Below are 21067 nucleotides of genomic sequence, written 5' to 3'. Positions count from 1 at the left end.
TCAATTTATGCATACTTTCTACATTGTACCTATTTACTATGCTTCCCCACGGGACAGAGTTAGACACCAGGGTCATTTTTTAACGTGGAGAAAAGGTACAAAAATAAAAAATTGTCTCACCAAACTTCTGTCAATTTTGGTCTATAAACTTGAAACTTAATATATAGGGGATTTGGACTTTTAGAACAAATTTTATTTGGTTTTTAGTCTGTAAAAATAGCTGCTAAGGTACGAAATTGGAGAAGGAAATAAAAATAAATTTTATGATTTCACTTCGTTTTTTTTAATTTTTTTTTTATTCTTAATGATCCAAAACACTGAAATTATTACTTTGAATAATTAAACTAACCATTTTTGCAGAATATCTCTGCCAGATTACGGAAATGTGAATGTAGCCTAAGATTTCATGATTTTTTTAATAATTCATATATCATCATCAACCATTTACACCCAGTGGTGTGTTGGGCAGCAACAAAACCCCTCCAATTCCGCATTTCCTAAGCCAGCCTTGAACCCCAAGAGTGCTGCATGGCTTTCCTCTCCCTTTCCACTGTTCTTCAAGTTGCTCTCGGCTTTCCTCTCTTTCTTTTGTCATTTGGGGTCTAGGGCAATGCTGTTCTTGTGATTGATTGTGGGTCTTTCCGGGGCCCCATCCCATGCTTTCTCAAAGTCAGTGTCATAAATTAATCTGTTTTTTTACGGGCTTCCATTTTAGCAAACTTACACCTTTCTAGAGGATGATGGCAACTCCCTCATGGTGTAGGTTGTCATCCCTCTCAGAGTAGAGGACGGTTTCTCCAGTGGTGGTTTTCAACCTTCCAGATCCAGTCCATCTGCTCTCACTCACTCCTAGAACATGGGAGGTTAAAACGTCTCATCTCAGATGTATCCTCTGCAAGCTTGCCTGTCTCGTACATTGTTCTTACGTTCCAATGTCCTAGTCTGATCTTGGTTTTAGTGGTGCTAAAATCCTCCCTTATCCTGCTGTTAACATCCTCTCGGCTTTGGCTAACAGCATTTATACGAGTTTCACTTGACTCGGAAGGCTCCCCACATGCTGAAGTAGGGGTTCTCTTTGTTGCCGTTTCCGTAACATACTTGTTTTATGAGAAAGAGTCGTTAGCCCTATGCTCAACCCCCAACCTGGAGGAGCAAGTCTAGTTTTTAGACGTCAACCTTTCTGGCAAGGGTGGCCCTGCCAGGAGCTTTTGCTCCTGCCAGCATAGCTATAGGGATCATTGAAACGCCCTAGCTCATTCACAGTGACAAAGTGGTGTGTGTGTGTATATAATATATATATATATATATATATATATACACACACACACTTTTTTTTATTTGTTTTACATAAGCATTTATATGTTGCTACACACTCATGAGCAGGTTTCGGTCAGCCAGTTAAAACTAACTAGACACCTCTTCAGGCGATGTTGCTTATACAAAAGTATTACAGACCACTATTGCATAAGCAATATCACCTGAAGACGTCGCTAGTTACTTGTAACTGGCTGACCGAAACATACGCATGAATATGCAGCAGACAAATGCTTATGTAAAACAAAATAAAAAATATATAACTTATATACTTTTTAGAGACCTCTTAAGGTGATGCTACGCATACAAAAGTAGAGTCCGTATATGTGTAGGACATAAACACTTATGGAAAACAAATAAGTATATATTGCACTACTTCAGTATTGGAGGAAAAAAAAAAATCGATTGCTTCACTCCTGGAAAATATTAACCTGTGCGTAGTGTGTATTTAGGCAGCATTCCTCAATTTAATCAAACCTTATTAAAAATAACAGGATTTTACTTGTTCCATATTTATCAAATCCTTTCGATTCTTCAGGTGGCAAAAATTAAATGAACAAAAAAACTGAAAAGAAAAGAATTTCAAAAGGCAGTAAGAATGTATACATGAAGTCAAAATAATAAACTTGCAAAATTCCAGGATAGATGTTAATTTCAAGATGCCAAAATTGAAATTATATTACATTATGCACTGTAAAATGTTTCATAGTAATGTTCCTATTTACTTGCCTCCCCACAAGGGCAGAGTTAGACACAAGGTAGGTTTTTAATGTAGGGAAAATCCAGTTCTCCAAAAGGGGCACTCTGGATAGGAACAAAAATAGAAATTGTCTCAGTCATGAAGGATTTCTCTTCCACTGACCAAAAACAGAAAAGGTGGTGTAGTATCAGAACAGATATTTCACTGTGATCTTTGCTTGATGGCCAAAACTAAAATAATACACTATAGAACCAATTTTTACAAACATTTTGTACAGATTCGAAAAAGTTGTAGAAAAAAAAAATTATATAACAAATGTTACAAAGGCAAGATAAGTTACTTTTCTATCTAACTGGATCTGTTTTTATATAATGTAACATGTTTATTTAGCTCGAAAAACAGTGTTTACCAATGTATTGGAAAATTTAAAATGGCGCCCAACTCTCTCTTTAGCACAGTAAGTTTGGAAAAAGGAGTTAAAATTGAAACAATATGCTAAATACTGTTAGAAACCCACTGAATATGTCAGCCTATGTTACGGTAACATACATTGAGCGAATTTCTAACAGTATTTTGTCTAGTGTCAAACTTATGTCAATGAGAGAGTCGGGCGCCATTTTAAATTTTCCAATACATCAGTAAACACTGTTTTTCGAGCTGAATAAACAGGTTACATTAAATAAAAACACTAGAAAATTATCCAGTTAGGTAGAAAAGTAACTTATCTTGCCTTTGATAACATTTATTTGTTATATATTTGTTTTTGGACAACTTTTTCTACTCTATGTGTAATAGTAATACAAACCCACCAAAACATTACGTATTAAACCAGTAACAACATTTTAAGTGCTTAACGTAATACAATTTTATCCTTCGCTGCTAATCTTGGCATTTCAAAATTTAAATGGTTAACATTTTTCCTAAAATTGAGAGTTTGTTGTTTTGGCATCCAACCGACTTCACTTTGGTTCATTTCTGACACCTGAAGAATTTAAAAAGTTTATGATACATACAAAACAAGCAGAAGAATTATTTTTTAATGTTAGCTTAAAAACAAATGAAAACAAGTTCAGGGTTAATAACAAATGTTTTAAGTGTACGATGATTTACGGTCTAATTCTTTGGCTATCTCTAATGCTTATGAATCCTTTGGACAATTTTAGACTTCTCAGCTAAACTCAAAACATCTTTATGTCTCATTGTGCATATAAAGTTGGCATGCTGAAAAAGGCTGCAAGTCACTAAAATGGCAGCTTAAAATTTTAGTTCTCCGCATATCTTAGTGTTGCCATATAACTTGCCAAGTTCTATTAATTTTTATTAAAAACTATCTGAAGGAAAACAAAAAGAAGAATCTATTTGCATGCTGAATTCAATGCAGACAATTACCATATATCTCTTTCGTGATCTGGGTGTGGTCATGTCAGATATCTATATATTAATACAATGTGTTATTTTCTGTATCACGCCTACATCTGGGTCGTTTAACTATGTTCTTCCATTTCTTGTAATAATTTTACCATGAATTCTTCATAAGTTTTGGTTTCAGTTTCAATTATAGCTGATGGCACTTTAAATCATTTAATTTTTTATGAATAATTTTATTAAAAATTCTTCATAAGTTTTGGTTTCGGTGTTAATTCTAACTGATGGCACGCAAGTCATTCTTTTTTTTATAAATAATTTTACCAAGAATTCCTCATAAGTTTTGATCATAGCTAATAGCACTCCAATAATCTATCTTTTAAAAATAATTTCATCAAGAATTCTTCGCAAGTCTTGGTTTCGATTTTAGCTGATAACACCTTAGTAATCTATTTTTTTTTTTATAATTTTATCAAGAATTATTCATAAATTTTGATTTTGATAGCTGAAGGAACTAAAGTTCCTCATATATATATATATATATATATATATATATATAAGTTTGGGATTCGGTTTCGATTCAAGCTGATGAACCCAAGTCATATACATAATATTTTTTTTTATTTTTGAAATCACAACTTTATAATATATATATAAAAATCGATAGAATATTAATTATAATAATATGCAATCTGCAAGAATTAAAATATCATATTTAAGCATATTTTATGACCGGTTAGCTTGGATAAATAGTTTTAACAAAAGAGCTACAATAATATCAGAGCGTCTCCATTTACGCTAAATATCTAAAGAATGCCAACATCAATATATTAGATATGAACCAGTCCCCTGTGGAATTTCCACAGATCCTGCTAGTTTATATATTAATACAATATGTGTTATTTTGTGTGTCACGCTTACATCTGTTTTCTTCTGAGTGACTTAATAATTTTACCAAGAATTCTTCATAAGTTTTGGTTCCGGAGGAACTCAAGTTTTTTGGGTTTTGTTATATATGTTTTATGTCTTCATAAGTTTTGGTTTAAGCTGATGCACCCAAATCATATTGATGTATATATTTTTTTATTTATTTATTTTGAAATCACAACTTTTTAATATATAAGAATTGATAAAAAATTGACAGAAATCTGCATAAATTAAAAATATTTAAACATTTTATGACCGGCTACACCGGGCGTCCCTGCTAGTTTTGGATGAAGATGGCACCAAATCTGAGAATAATATTCACAGAGTGTTAACAAGATTGAAGTTCAAGTTAATTATATAAAATCATCCAATTGCTAAGTTGATGATTGTGTCATTGTTTTTATTTACCTGGAGCAAATTTATTTATTTTACAGGAGAACCATCTGTCACATTTGCCTTAGTTTGAAAATATTTAAGCAGTTAATTTGCTAACAGCAAAAATTTGCCATGTCAAATGCCAGATTATAGAATCCGAATAAATTCACTGCTTTAAGAATCAGAATCTCAATTCAATTGGCTTCCTACAAGAGCAGAATTAGAGCCAAGGTTGATTTTTGATGTGAACATTCTCAAAGAGGCCCTAAGTATTGCAAGAAACATTGAAATGGCTCGTCTAGAAGGATCTTATACACTAACTGGGGGCAGAAAATATGGAATGCAATATCAAAACAGATATAACACTTTGTTCCTAGCCAAAAAGTCGAGATGTATAAAAAACAAAAATCGATACATGATAACCCAACTACTTTATGATACAAAAGTTAACTCATCAGGTGAAATTTGTTTAACAAATTTTTCTTCATAGAATTTGTCTTTAAAGTTTATTTATAAAGAGGAACAGCAAAGAGAAAAAAAACAAAACAATAAAAGCTAAAAACAAAATGTAAAATGAAATTATATTTATGTTTCTAAATTACACAGGACAACAATTTATTTTTTGAATATTGTCTAGATTTCTACAACTGATTTATGGTATTTTTGCAGTGCTGAATCAGGAAATGGTATCTGTTTCTCTCCATCAGGTCAGATTTTTGTGCCAAGTTGATTTAAGAGAAAAAAAAAAAAAAATCTTGCGACAAAATCGATTACATTTTTGTGGCATTATCAGTTAATTTTTGCCAACACATATCCTAAATTACAATAGAAAAAATGCGAGCATATAAAGTAATATGGTTAAGCTTAAACATGGAAAAGTAAAGGACTAGTTGTTAAAACTGAAAAAGAAAAGGACAAGATATTCTAGTAAAAAATATAAATTTATAACTTAAAATATTGCAGCATTAAGAATTGATTATATAAGATTAGATATTGAATTTAAAATATTCTTAATGCTGCAATATTTTAAGTTATAAATTTATATTTTTTACTAGAATATCTTGTCCTTTTCTTTTCCATGTTTAAGCTTAACCATATTACTTTTCATGCTCACATTTTTCTATTGTAATCCATGATTTTTCCAGACTTCCAATAAATTCACTTGCTCTTTGTTTAATTTCAGTCTTATCCCCCCACCATAAACACATGTAATAACAATGTATTGCACTTGTCTGCTTTCAATCTGTTTCACGTGTTACTTCTCTTTTCGCGACACCAGTGAATTCGTAGCAACAGTAGTCGCTGAAGTGACGTGGTTGCTATGGAAACCAGTCATAAAAAGCGTCACTCACCTTACCATATTTTTACGATTTTGAGCACCAAAAAATTCAATTTTTTTTTGTCACAATATAGCTGAGAAAGTGATGTATAAACTGTAATAATTGTTTGAAATTTGGTCGAAAAATGAGTGAGCGGTGAAGCTTTAAAGCAGTTCTAAATGACTAAAACTGATACTTAACCATATATTCAAACACTAATGTGTTTAAATGATATGCATTTATGACAAAATCTTTTTTTTTACTAACTACATATGTTGATTACCTGATAGAAAACTTGATTACTATTAACTGAATGGTGGGAATTGAGAAAAGTACACGTAAATTGCATGTTGCTTCACCATTGCTCAAACTTGCGTTTCTTTAAACTATTGTAATGCTCAGCATCAGAGACATCTCTTCATTCCAACAGTAGTCAACCATCATTATTGCATGCCAACGACTCTCATACCTGGTCTCCATCTCTTTCAGATCCTGATGGATTGGTTGGTTGGTTGTTTTACAGCATATCAACCCTTTTTGGCTTATTTAATGCCGAAGCCAAAGATTTTGAAGAAAAATTTTTTAATAGAATATATTTGTTCTTTTCAAGTCGGTTAAACACAACCGATAAAGGTTTGTAAACACGAATATATGAAAGCTCAATATTTCAGCCAATCAAAACACTGAAAATGAAGTCATGATAGTAAAAGGAGGTACGGTACGGGTGTCAGACCCCCCCCCCCACAGACGTGCATCCATACATTCCTATTTTTTAAACGTTTGTATAAATATTTAGCATTTTTTAATTTAATTATTTTTTATGTTCCTGTTTTTAAATTATTGCTCGAGATTATATAAAAATTATGTTATGCCAAAAGTTTCACATTCTTGCGAGCAGGGAAATTATTAAAATCTTGCATGTAAAAATTATGCGAAATCTGTAATTTAAAAAAAAGTATTTTTGCTATTATTTTTTTGCGTGAAAATATTAAATAAACAATGCTTAATTCAATGGTAATATCGGATGTTCTGTTTTTATTTATTTATTCAGCACATCAGATTCGTCCTAAATCAGCTGAAAGAAAAAAAAAAAAAAAAAAAAATGCAGACAACAAATTTGTTGTTGACCAATGTTATCACTCCACTGGTCTAAACATTTTTAACTTTTTTTTTTTTGTAATTTTGTACATCTAAAACGACATAATATAACATTAATGGGAAAATGATTTGTGGAATTAGAGATTTTAAAAATTAAAGTCAGATTGAATCATTTGCAAACCAATACCACAACCCCTAGTCAAAAGTTCATGGAGGGAGGGGGACAGTCATTGATTGTCAAATAAAACTATGTGAGAGAAGAGATAGTTTTATATAAAATAAAATAGGCATCAAGTGCGCTTGGAAGCCAAATCACAACGTAATACAAGGAAAATAAACATTTTACTTGTTTGAAATTTATAATTTAAATATATTTCGGAGCCAAACTCCATCTTCAGTATGTTTTTTTTTTTTTTACTCTTCTTTCTTGCCATGTTGTAAAGTTGGAGAAAAAAAAGTTTGTAAAGAGCCGTGCATTGTTGAGACAACTCACGGCTCTTTACAAACTTTTTTCTGTAACTTTACAACATGGCAAGAAAGAAGAGTAGAAAAAAGAAAGAAAACATACTGAGGATGGAGTTTGGCTCCGAAATATATTTAAATTATAAATTTCAAACAAGTAAAATGTTTATTTTACTAATATTACGTAGTAGTGATTTGGCTTTCAACCACACTTGATGCCTATTTTATTCAAATTAAATCAACCTTTCTATAATGGAACTCACACCATTGTCATAATTTTATGTTTATTTTTTTTTAATAAAAATTTGCTTCAAGCACAAGAATCTCCTTTTCTTATCAATATTGAACTTAGACTCGTGTTGATCATAGGTTGACACCTGGAGGAACAAAGTCAATAAATATACTTATCACTGAAGTATAATCTTAGCTATAAAATTATTATTATTATTATTATTATTTTTTTTTTTTTAAACTCAATTTCTAATTTCTTATCCAATCTTTATTTTGAACTAAATATATTGACCCACCATTGCCCGGAATCCATTGTTCAAATTTATTTTATAAACATTTATATGTTCTTTAAACTGTTACAGTAAATAAATGAAAATAAGCAACACTTATTTCCCACAGCTGATTTTTCTTTTTAGGTGTTTAAGAAAAATTTGGTGCTTGTCCAGAATTCGCCCTCCCCTACCTCTATAAAAAATGTATATCTGTGACGGAAAGAAAACATCAAACACCAAAAATCACAGTGATCAAATTATTTTTATAAAGAAAATTATTTTTAAGCAAATTGGGGTTTGTCCAAGTCCCTCCTCCCACAGTCAATGCTAAGAATGGTTTCCTAAAATCTCACAAATTTGAATTATTAGAGATTAACTCCATTATTCCCTCAGACTGTTTCCCCAAGATGCTTTTGTGAGATTGCTCATTGTTTAGTCATATTTTATTTTCTTATTTAAAAATAAACTACTTGATCAATATGCATGATTTTTTTTATGTACAATATTTTCTTTCGCAAAGGCCTTCGATAAGGTATGGCATAAAGGCCTACTTCACAAAATTTCCAGCTACGGTATAACTGGAAATGTTTTCTCAATCATTAAATCATTTCTCTCTGATAGGCTCATAAAAGTAGTGGTTGATGGGCAGAAATCAGAGGCCCACAGTATTAATGCTGGAGTCCCTCAGGGGTCCATCCTGGGCCAAACTCTCTTCTTGATCTACATCAATGATCTCCCCAAACACTTAAATCATTACTACGATACTATCCCATTGACATCTATACTGATGACACGACTATCTATGGCAACACATCAAAGGCCGTAAATGACAATGTTCTGATTCTCTCTCATCAGATCTTGAGCACGTGGTACAGTGGGGTAAGAAGTGGCTGGTTACCTTTAATGCATCTAAGACCAAGCTCCTATCATTACATCATAAACACTCTGATCCCCATCTGGCATCAATTGAAATGAATGGCTCTCATCTAGGAGGCCCCATGTTTTGATAAGCTTCTGGGTTTGACCGTTATTCCTGATCTGAAATGGAACACGTACATCAAGTCTGTGGCAAAAGTCGCTGGGAAAATGGTGGGATTCTTCTACCACTCCAGAAGATATCTCACTACTGATGCAATTCTCTATCTGTATAAAAGCCAAGTACATCCAAGGATGGAGTAATGCTGCCACATCTGGTCAGGAGCTGCTAAAAGCAGCCTATCCTGCCGTGACAGAGTACAAAATAGACTTCGTGGCTTGGTGGGATATGCCCTTTTCTCTTCCCTGCAACCTCTCCCCCACAGAAGAGACGTTGTGAGCTTGTCTGTTTTATCGTTATTTCCATGGCAAGTGCTCGTCTGAGCTCCAATCTCTGGTCCCCCCTCGCCAATCTTTCACGAAAAACACCCGACTAGTTGAAACCACAGTCAATAATTTTCCCCACTCTTTATCCGTGCCTAAATCAAAACGTAGATTTCATGAAGAAAGCTTTCTTAGAACTGCACACCTGTGGAACTCTCTGCCGCTTGCCTGTTTCTCCTCCGACTTGAACTTGGATGTCTTCAAGTCCAACACGAACAAATTCCTGATGAATAATGACACTTTATCAAATCTCCAATACTATTACTACGATACTATCCCACTGATTACTGTACACACAATGACCCTTATCCCGAGTGTCTTCTGGGCCTTCATAAGTGGTGACCCTCATGGAAAAAAAAAAAAAAGTATTAAATCATACAGAAATTAAAAAAATAAAATTTGTTTTGTTAATGGAAAGGGAAGAGGAGGATTCTGGCCCAGCATAAAAATCTCCATATTAGCAAACTGTTAAACACGATTATATAAATTTCAAAAAGTACATTGTTGTAAAGTTAGTTTATTGCCAATAATATATTACAATAAAAACAAATCAAAATTGGATAGTCAAAATCAAATTTCTGTCAACATTATATTGGTAGCTCATGTCTTACTTTGACTAACCATAAATCTTTACTTCTAAATTCATAAATATTCTTGGAGATAATTAAGGCATCTTGATTTCTTATTACAGGTTTCATCAGTCACTTTGTTGCATCACACACAGGTTGGACAGGTTCTCTATCACAACAGGTTTTAATCTAGTCCAGGTGTTCCTCATCTGGGGTGCTCACACTCCCTGGGGTTGTAGGACTATATTCTAGAGAGTGTAAGAAAAGTTTAGATAAAAAAATTGGATATTGGCTATATGCTACTCTTGTGTGTGTGTGTGTGTGTGTGTGTGTGTGTGTGTGTGTGTGTGTGTTTTTCTTTTGTAATGTACTAACGTCTTGCTTTTATTTTAGAGTATTGTTTTTTTAATAAAATATTAGTTGAAACTCGCAAAATTTTTCCTTGAACATAATATAAATTTTTGGCGGTGCAGGGTCTTTTTCTTTAAAGGGAAATTTAAGAGGTGCAAAAAAACACTGATCTAGTTGTAGGATCTTGTAGATCTCCCAGACTTTTACATCATCTCGTTCTAGCCTCCATTAGACCTAATAGATCTTCATAGATGCATTGGGAATCCCTGCAAGTTGAGGTCAGTTGTGTGGTTTCCCCACTGAAACATCCCTATTTTGACATCCAGATAACATTGACAATTTCATCTTTAGCGCTCTAGTATATCCGATTCTTAATAGGCTTTATTTAATTTCTGAGGTCGTATAAACTCCAGGCACGGACAGAAATATTGAAGTTATGGTTAAAGTAGGCATCACAAACCAGTTCAGTGTGTGGAAATGTGGAAACATATTGAAACTAGATGTTTTAGTTTATTAAAGACAAAAGTTATCACTCCATTAACATAGAACAAGTGTTTTATGCAAAATTGATGATTGTATATGATTAAATTTTTGCTCATTTTTGCATTGTAAATACTAATCCTTATTAATCTGTGCCTTGAACAGATACCATAATATTGACTTTGCTGCACCTTATAAATTTTGAGGAATACTGGAGAGAAAGTCTTGGATTAGAAATGCCTCATCTGTTTAAAAAATCACAATTTTTTTTTTTATGAAGCAAGTTTTCCCCAGAATATTCAGTTCTCAAATATAGACAAGTTCCAGAGAAAGATGACACGTTTAAATTACAAAATTCCACCTAGGAACTACTTACACTAAATACTTGCCAGGATAGCATTAACTAATGTTGAAAAAAGTTAACACTTGCTCTAGAAAGCATGATGGAAGAAATGAGTATCCGTACAGATCCCACCCCCGCGACATAGGTGCAACCTGGTCTAGTAGTGAAACACAGCACGTTGGCCAAAAATTATTGCACCAGTTGCATTTCTGGAAATGTATACCTTTTAACTTTTTTTTTTTTTTTAACTCAGATTTTTTTTTACATATCACATTGCACAGTGGTTAACAAGGTTTTCAGATTTAAAGGATTGTGATCTTCGTAAAGGAAACTAAATGTTATTTCTGTGTATTGGCATCCCACGTGCCATTTTCTTTGGTTGAGAAACAAGAGAGAGAGGAAAAAAATTTTTTAAAAAACCTCCAGATTTAAAGGGAAATCAGTACTGAGAAGAAAAACGAACAAGTTCATATTCATCACCCCCCTCCCACCCCTCCCTCTTTAGAAAAGAAAAGGAGTGTCAGGCATTTCTCTTTATAGATAAGTATTTTAGCAACCGACTTTTTATCATTAGTGTTGACCCGACGACCAAGAAAAAGTGCGTTACTCTTTGTTTAAGGGGGGGGGGGTCCCCTAAAAGGCTGAAAATAAGGAAGGGGGGGGGAATCAATTTCAGACAAAAGGCGGATAGTCAATGATTTGATAAGGTTTATTTTATTATTTTTAACTTTTTTTTTTTGTGACGTATTAAGAAAATTAGAAGTAAATATTAAATCTCGGTACTTAAGCAGAATACAGATTATGCTGAAATAATATTTAGAAACCAGTTACATGTGGAAGAGGGTACTTTGTAATTATTTTTTACCTTCACCTAACAATAAAAAAATACCCTAAAAATTGAATTTAACTTGAATATCCTATCTAAAAATAACACGGTTCGTATTCTGCATACTGTACTTTCTTAAACAGGTTGAACAAAATCTTTCGACCAATAAAAAGACACAATGTGCAACATGTGCTTTTTTGTGACTTTTTTTTCTCTAATTTTTAATTTTGAGATATTTACTCACCATTGATGGAATTAGTCCGCCTGCAAAAGAAATAAAAGGATTTTCAGTGATAACAATCATAAATTTGAAAAATAATAAAATAAAGGTGAGGGGGGGGGATAAAATAAGAAAAATAGTTTTAGTTAAAAAAAATTTTTTTAATGTCCGATCATCAAGTCTACGGCACTTCTGCAGTTTAGGGACGGTGTTTTTTTTTTTGTTTTTTTTTTAAGTTCAATTTCTACGGTAAATGAATTAAATGATCCTAATTATGATATAATAAAATTAATTTTTATGTAAATTATAAAATTAATAATTCCATCTACTAACTAACTAATGAATTAATTTTATTCAAACAATTTTCACTACATAAATATATGCAAATAATAGGGGGGAAATAAGTTCAATCCAGCGACTGACACCCTTTCTAACTCAACAATAAACAACATATGCAAATAAATAAAATATTTATCAATATTCAAATTTTATTTTTAGCTGCAATATTTTAAGTCTAAAAAATTCTTATTTTTTACTTTACTAGAATATCTTGTTCTTTACTTTTCCAGGTTTAATAAAATCTTAAGAATATTACTTTTCATGCGCGCATTTTTCCATATAATAAACATAACTTGCTCGCGAATTTCAGACTTATAATATTAGGCTGAATAAACGAATAAAGCTAAATTAAGAACTTAATACGAGCCCCCATTTGAAGAGGACGGTAATTAAAGAGCAAAAAATGTTAACTTGCGATTGAGTAGCAGCGTCGGGAATCTTACCTTTACGCCGCCAACAATAAGAGATCCTAGCGCTTACGTTTTGTTTACATTGCACGCCATCAAGAGTGATACTTTACGCCAAGTAGAAATCATTATGTCGCTACTAAACAACTAAACCCATAAGCACACACGTGGTCACTGGTGTGTGCGTATGTGCTGATTAGGTATTTTATACATAATACGAACCGTGCTATTTTTTTAAGATGGGATTTTCAAGTTAAACTCAATTTTTACAGTATCTTGTTTATTAAATTGTTAGGTGAAAGTACAGAATAGTTACAAAAGTCACCATGTTAAAAATGAGCTTCTAAACAGTATTTCAGCATAATCCGTACTTTACCTAAGTCCCCACTGATAGGAGTAGCAGGTTTTTTGGCAGTTCTAAGAATTTTTCCACTAGCACTTTTTTCTTCCAAATTTTATCAATTTGTTTAAACTGGGGATGGGATATCCTACTGAATGCCAAACATTCACTATCTTATATATTCCAACCGACAGCTTTTATTAAGATTCTGACCGTCCATTAAATTGGTTCACCAGGTATATTTGCTGGGGTTTTTTTTTTTTTTAAATTCTTTTTCACGAGTCTGATTGCTCCTATAATTACCGGTATAATGGAGATCTTCCTAAAATTCCAGTTTCTTTTAATGTCATACATACGATCTTGGTATTTCGTTATCTTTTCCTTCAGCTCAGTGTCCACAGTGACTGATGCTGGGTTAAACAAACTTTTAAGGTGGCTTCTTTCTTCTTATCCCATATCACTGCCAGGTTTTATAGCTCCATTTTCAAGATACGAGGTGCATTCAATAAGATTTCAGACTTTTTCGTATGGGTACTTTTATTTATAATACACACATGAAATCCTCATCCCTTTTGAAGTAATCTCGTCTGGTTGCAATGAACTTGTACCATTCTAACAACTTCTGGAAGGTTCCATGGAAGTCCTTGTGTGAGCAGGTCAATAAGCCTCGTCACAGCCTCTTTCATCTCAACTGTCTCATAACGACAGCAGCTAAGGTTTTCTTGAGCTTAGGGAATAACCAAGTTACAAGGAGCAAGGTTTGGACTATGGAACTGTCTTGATGCCCATCTTGGTCAAATAGTCTATGTCAAGGATAGAATTGTGGACTGGTGCAATCATGCAAATCTTCCGCGTCTTCAATTCCTTGCAAATAATTGTGTACAATTTCCACACAGACATCAAATTGTGCACTTACTGCCTGTATAAACACACGGTCCTTATCCATGAAATTCTTTATTTGGTCAATCAACTCCCCTGTTCTGACTTCCTTACTCCTAGACCATCATCATTCCTCAGACTCCTCGTCTTCCTTGAATCTCTTCTGCCACCTAAAAAACTGATACTCGATTCATGCAAGATGATTCAAAATGTAAGATGTAGATATAAGAAAGCCTTCTACTCCAATAATTTATTCCCTAGAATTGCTAGACTTTTGAATTCCCTTCCGGGTCCCTGCTTCCCTAACTGTACTGACATGCAGAAGTTCAAGTGTAATGTGAACAGATATCTTGCTGTCAACTCGCTACATAGTATCCCTTCAACTTATGTCGCTTAGCCCCTACATCAAAGTGGCATTGTGCCTTGGTTTGGGGTGAAATAACAGTTTTAAGAATCCCATACATTTGTTGCATTTTTCCAAGTTTAAAAACAGAATTTTATAGCATATCGTTCTTCTAAAATGTCCTCACGTCCGGATTGCATTTTTGAAAGTCACTAGCTGGCTTTAGTAGGGTGTATTCCAATTCCTACTGTAGCTGTTCATTTGGACCCGAAATCATAAAAACTGGTCAGTCATCTCATAAGATGTATACCAATAAAATACTGAACTTTCAAGAGTCTACGACAATCTTAAATACTTGTACAAAAAAGTCTGGAAACTTATTGATCGAAGGCTGGTACGTAGCTGTAGGAATTGCATAGTCATAAGTGGATGGTTCCAACTGTTCTTCCTGGTATATGTTCCGGGACTTGCTGGTGGATTCGATATTCAACTTTTTATAGATCGCCCAGTGGGGATATTTACACTATTGTGTCGCGCCATATAGTAGCAGTCCTCCAGTAGAACCTTACCGCTAGATGTCAGGTGGTAGTACCCCCACTTGTTGCTGAGACCAATCATACTTTTTTTTCTATCTTTCTTTGAAGATTGTAATGCTGGGTGGGTATGGAGCAGTGGAGCAGAGGAGGAGGAGCACTGGATCAGCCAAACCAGCTGCCAACATTTCCCTGCTTTTTATTGAAACCAACTGAGAGATCTTTTTAGTATCCTGGCTGTTCCCTTAAGTGCAATTTTCTGGATTTCTTTTGCACTTGGTTCACCAGGAATACAATGTTTAATGCCTACTGAAACGGAACTTTATATAATAAAAGGATTACATGATTTTTTTATTTTTTTTTTTTTTATTATGCCATAACTATTGTTTCACACGTGACTGAAGATCCGGGATTTCATTCTCAAGATCGCGACGTTAGATAGATAAAATCACACTGACTCTTAAGGAGGGGGACCCCCCCCCAAAAAAAAACACGTGTTGTCGGATTGGTCAATCATGAATAAAGACCGATTTATCTAAATGACATGACTACTTTTACTAAGAGATTAAGATTTGTTGTTCATACGATATATTTGGGATGTTAATTATAAGAAAAGATGCGATTATTTTTTTTTTTATTTCATACAAAAAAAAAATAAATAAATAAAATAAAATAAATAAAAAGAAAAAAATGGGGTTCTCGTAGACCTTTTGTTTTTGTTTAGTCTATAGTTTTCGTGTTGACGGTATAAGGGAAAATTAACGCATCAAAAACGCGAACCGAAACGAAATAAAACAGTACCGTATTTTTCTAAAACATTCGAGTAAATGTAAACAAACAAAATACTTTTATTCTTTGTTACATTAAATAAAGTACTTAAACATTTGTTTGAAACAAACAAGAGTTGATCTTTCATTTCTTGCAATTAACGGCCTAAATTATTGTATGAAAACAATTTAAACTCGTCATTTTTTTCCCCGAACCTCCTATATATTCAGTCATGTGTGAATGCATAGTTAGGGCATATAAATAGTATTAATAAAACGTAATCCTTATGTTCCTTAAACGTATTAGCTTTTTTTTTTTTTTTTTTTTTAAATGTCATTTAGAGCTAGTTTAATTAAATTACATTTTTAAGGGGACGATAAAAGTTAAACCGGAACTAAAAATGTAAATTTTTTTTTTTTTTTCATAAACTGAAAACGTACAAGAATTTTTCCAACACTTTTCACATTCATTCTTAAAAGAGTATACACATTTAACACCGGTATTATTCTTTGTTTATGTATTTTGCTCTAGTGGTCACGAAAGAATGTGAAAGAAAATCCTCTAGGAATTTCCCGCCATTTTTATACAGATCATGACGACAAACAGGTGGACGACCGAGAAATATGCGGCCATAAAAACTCATTAGCGTGGTCAGTATTGATTATCGTTATGGATTGGTATGAAGGAGAGATATTACCACGAATTATAGACTTAAATCGGTAGTTTGGATGCACTTTAAGAAAATTAATTTAAAATTATAATTTTATTTTTTTTATTAATGTGTTATTATTTTGAAGGGGAAAACGCCAAATCCTTTAATTATCACGTCATTTTTAATGAAATTAGTTGTTTTTAATAGAATATAAATAAAAAGCTATAATCAGCTGAGAAAAATTAATTATTCAAAGAGACTAGTGAGAAGCGAGCGCCCACAGAACAACCACGGACACAACTGAGAGAGATGGGTTGGGGTTGTCAACTTCCTACTTGGACGAATTTCACAAACATTGCAAAAAGTCATACTTAATGGCTAAATTAAGAGATAAATCTTTGATCTTTTCTGCTTCAAGTTAAAAAAAAGAAAAAGCAAAGGTAATTATACATTTTTTGTTACCGTGCTAAAATAACGTTTAGAAAGCCATTCTTAACACGCGGAGGGTGTTTCCTAACTATTCTCTACTTTCACCTTATTTAATAAGATATCGTAAAACTTGAATTTAAATCGGAAATACCATTAAAAAAAAATCAAATAAAAAAAAAATCGCGGTAACAAAAGTGCATAAGCACAAAAGAAAGCAACTATTTCATTTGATGGTGAAACCTCAACCCGGTGACCACCTCCTCATCCCCAACCGGCATCCGTGTGTGTGTGTGTGTGTGTTTTTTTTTTATGCAACCACGAGGAGCTAAAACAGTTTTCTCACGTAGAAAATATATCAACTAGATTGCTAAACTAAATCTAAAAGCTTTTTTTTTTCTGCTATTAAAATAAAAACTTAAGATACAATGAACACGATTTATTTAAGTGATATACAAACTAAAGAGAGTGAGCGATGGGTGCGCCTGCTGACCCATTAAACACTAATTTGGTTTATTAAAATGTTTAATATTAAATGAACAACCGCACAAAGAAACACTAGTCTACCTTTTTTTTTTCAATATTTAATAAACAAATTTAAATAACGCGAATTAAGTGCGTGTGTGGCTGATATGAGTATCAAAGAAAGTAGCCGAAAAACTACTGCAATGTTGCAGTAGCGAGTCTCCTCCTCCAAGACTTAACACGTGGGGGAATATATAAATATAGATATATACATAAGGAGAATATAAAAGAAAAAAATAGTTACAGTTAAAACATTTTTATAACATACATTGCAAGCCTAAAAAGATAAATGAAAAACAAATCAAGATCTTTTGTTCTATTTTTTCGCGTGTGTGAGAGTTTTTATTCGAAATACCGGTAGTGGTATGCAAATTAATTTTTTTTTATTTAGTTTTTTTTCTCTTCCTTCAGAAATACGTCATACGGCAATATGTTGGATTAAGAATAAAAAAAATTAAGAAAATCTTAAATACTAAGTAGTCGAGTTCATGCAAATAAGCAAAAAATAAAAACACTATCACTTAAAAGTTAATTATCGAGTAAGTTAAAGACACACCGGCTCCACATTTCACGATGATGACAGATTTTTTATTTTTTTTTTTTTTACTTGAGTGAGAAACTAAAAATAGGACTTGTACCATTTAAGTCTCGGCACCACAAGAAAAGCTATTAATACACTTTAGTAATGCATAAAGACTAAACACACACATATATATATATATATATATATATATATATAAGACGAAACAGATTAAAACTAAACTTAAGCCAAAAAAAAAAAGCATACTATGAAAAATCCCAAGTAAAAGACCTGACCATATTGTTTTGTTGGCACAAGCCCGGGAGTATAATTCTGCTCAGTCATATGAAGTGATCCTCCCAGGCATTATCTCCTTCAGGAGGGAGTTGGATGGGTAAGACTGTAGAGTTCGATCACCAGTTCGCATCAGGACTGCGAAGTTTTGACTATGCACCCATTTTGTATGATTCTTGCGGGGGAGGGGGGAAGGATTTTCAGGTTAAAATTCAAATTTTACGGTATCTTGTTTATTAAATTAGGTAAAACTACAGAATTACAAAATACGATCCCCTCCCCCATGATTATGGGTTTCTAAATAACGTTATTTCAGAACGATCCGTATTCTGCATAAGCACTTTTTCCTAATCAAAAATTGGATCTTAAAATTAACCCAATTAAATAAAAATTTAGGCTTTACTTTTATCTACATAGAGAAAGACGTGCTAAAATTTTCAATTATTAATGGATAGCATTTTGATTTGACGTTAAATCTAAAAATTAACATGGGCATCATTTTAATTAATGAATGCATTTTATAAAAGAAATTATTTAATCAATTTAGACCCTACATCAATCCTAAATTACTAATAATATTGTTACACGTGTTCGATGTCAGAATATCCGCATCGGTGCATCATCCGCATACAAATGAAAATAACATAGTTACCAAGACTAAAAATAATGCAATCAAATCAATTTTATTCTCAAAATTTAAAAAAAAAAATAAATAAATAAAAAAAAAAATTTAAAAAAATAAAATTATGAAAAGTCGACAATTTGTTTTGTTAAATTGCCGGAAAAAAAAGTTAACCTCATTAAAGAAAAGCAACAGTGCGCATATTGTTTCAATAGTTAAACTATAATAAAAATAAAAGACGAACTCCGACACAAAAATTATTTTTCATATAAAATGAACTATTTTGTATAGATAAAGGGGGGAAAAGTTAAAGTTTTATTTTTAAAAGATTCCCGAATCTTCACACGCTTTGCGATATTTTATTTATCGCATTAATTTACAAGATTCGTTACAAAGTTCACTTTTAATTAATAGATTATTTAAAGTAAATATATATTTCGGTCATGGTTAAAGTGATATTTTTAAGACAAAAATACATTTTGAATAAAAATAAAATAAAAATATCAACGAAACTCGCTGGAAAATAATTTGTCACGTGGGATCAGAAAAGAAAAAAAAAAAGCGTGCTTAAAAAGAAACTTCAAATTTTCTCACATTTAAAAACGAATTAAAACTTTTATACATAAATCAACTCTAAAAAAAAAAATAAATTAAAAAGATAGATTTTAATAAAGTATGATAAAAAAAAAAAAAAAAGGAGAAAACTCCTAAGAAACTTCATTATAATAAGTTTTCGGACCTAAAGACGGGGGGTAATTTAAAATGAGAACGTCTTTTAGGATGAACCCCCACTTTTAGGCCATCATTATCTTCATTTAGGACAATCTCTTAAAATATATATATATATATATATATATATATATATATAAATTTATGCAGTAGATTTTTCTTGTTAATAAGGAGTCAATGCAGGGATTTTGGGGAGCTTTAAAAGGTTAAAACATGGATATAATACGGAGGTGAAAAAAAAAATAACGAAACGTACAACATCAGACAAGATAACACGTGGCTGTAGAAAAAGCGAGAAAATTGCTGAGGGTCACATTTTTTTTCTTGTAAAAAAGAAAAGAAAAAAACTTACTTTAAACTTTCCATCTTATTACAAGGGGTTTAATCCAAGAATTTTTAATATCACAGTTCAAATAAATTAAAATTTTATTTTCTTTTTTTTCTTTTTAGTAACAAAGTAAAAAGTGTGCATGAATATAATCTCGGATGAAAAAAAAAAAATGTGGACGAATGAAAGCACGTTAGAATTTCGGTCTTTGATGGAATCTATTTGTCGAGCAAATAACAAAATAATAATCACACGCGTGAGGGATATATGTATCTACTTTCTTGTTTACCTATTGTTCCTAGTTAAAAAAATTTTTAAGGCGTCACCACCGTTATTAATTTCGATAGATCCCGGTAAGGCTGTCTCAAACATTCGCATGACGACGAGCTGTTGTCGGCTCATATTGGACTCAATGTGATTTTTTTTTTCTTTCTTCCTCTCCTTTTTTTCCACCCTCCCACCATACAATTTTCTTTAACTCCTACTCCCTCTTTCGCTTACCCCCCCTCCACAATCTTAGTAGTCACAGTCGTGGCAGTTTTCCTGTACTTTTTTGGTTTTAGGGTGGGAAGTGAAGGCAATCAACACTCAACCCTCCCAACACCATAAGTGAGCCTTTGTTTTAATTGGTCGCATAAAAAAAAAGTAAACTTGTGTCAATTTCATTTGTAAAATTTATATAACTTTCTCTTTTTTATTTTATTTAAATTTTCGTAAATGTAATGGAATGTTTTGGGGGGTTATATTTCTTCATCATTAAAAAATATACCTTATTGCGTTAAAAGAAATGACAAAAATATAAAGTTTGCATTAAGCAAACAGTTTTTTTTTTTACTTGAATACCCACCCTCACCCTTAATCACAACGCTCCCATCCTTAAATCATGAATTTTCTTTCTTTTTTTTTTTTATTTCAACGTGTGCCGGATTTGTATATCTATGCTGTTTGTTTTTCAGCTTTCATTATTGAATTAATTCCAATTTCAGTCACGTAAATTATTTTCCGCATGCTTTTGCATTATCTCCAATAAATAAATAATTTCAGTAAATTTTTACTTTAACTGCAACTCAATATTAGATTGATGATTTTAAAGCGGTTTTCTGGTATGCTGAAAACGAATATCACATTCAAATTTAGGACAGACTAGCAGT

At 32.3% G+C, this 21067-nt stretch overlaps 1 protein-coding gene across 2 annotated transcripts in view; it reads right to left on the bottom strand.

Moving 5' to 3' along the window:
- The window catches only part of LOC145283676 (uncharacterized), a 41936-nt gene extending 21604 nt beyond the window's left edge, over positions 1-20332 (bottom strand). For both annotated transcript variants that reach the window (XM_080132689.1, XM_080132688.1), the window contains exons 1-2: positions 19941-20332; positions 12236-12255 (exon numbers count right to left, since the gene is read on the bottom strand). Coding sequence is in view for 1 of the 2 variants with exons in the window: in XM_080132688.1 (XP_079988814.1) it covers positions 12236-12255; positions 19941-19954 (34 nt within the window). In the remaining variant the exon portion in view is untranslated. The remainder of the gene's footprint in view (positions 1-12235; positions 12256-19940) is intronic.
- Between the last annotated feature and the right edge of the window lie 735 nt (positions 20333-21067).

This window comes from Euprymna scolopes, chromosome 8 (genome assembly GCF_053919585.1).
Source record: "Euprymna scolopes isolate OS-2025 chromosome 8, ASM5391958v1, whole genome shotgun sequence".
Lineage (NCBI taxonomy): Eukaryota > Metazoa > Mollusca > Cephalopoda > Sepiida > Sepiolidae > Euprymna > Euprymna scolopes.
Note: the sequence above shows the minus strand (reverse complement) of the source record. Positions and strands in the feature narration are given on the sequence as shown.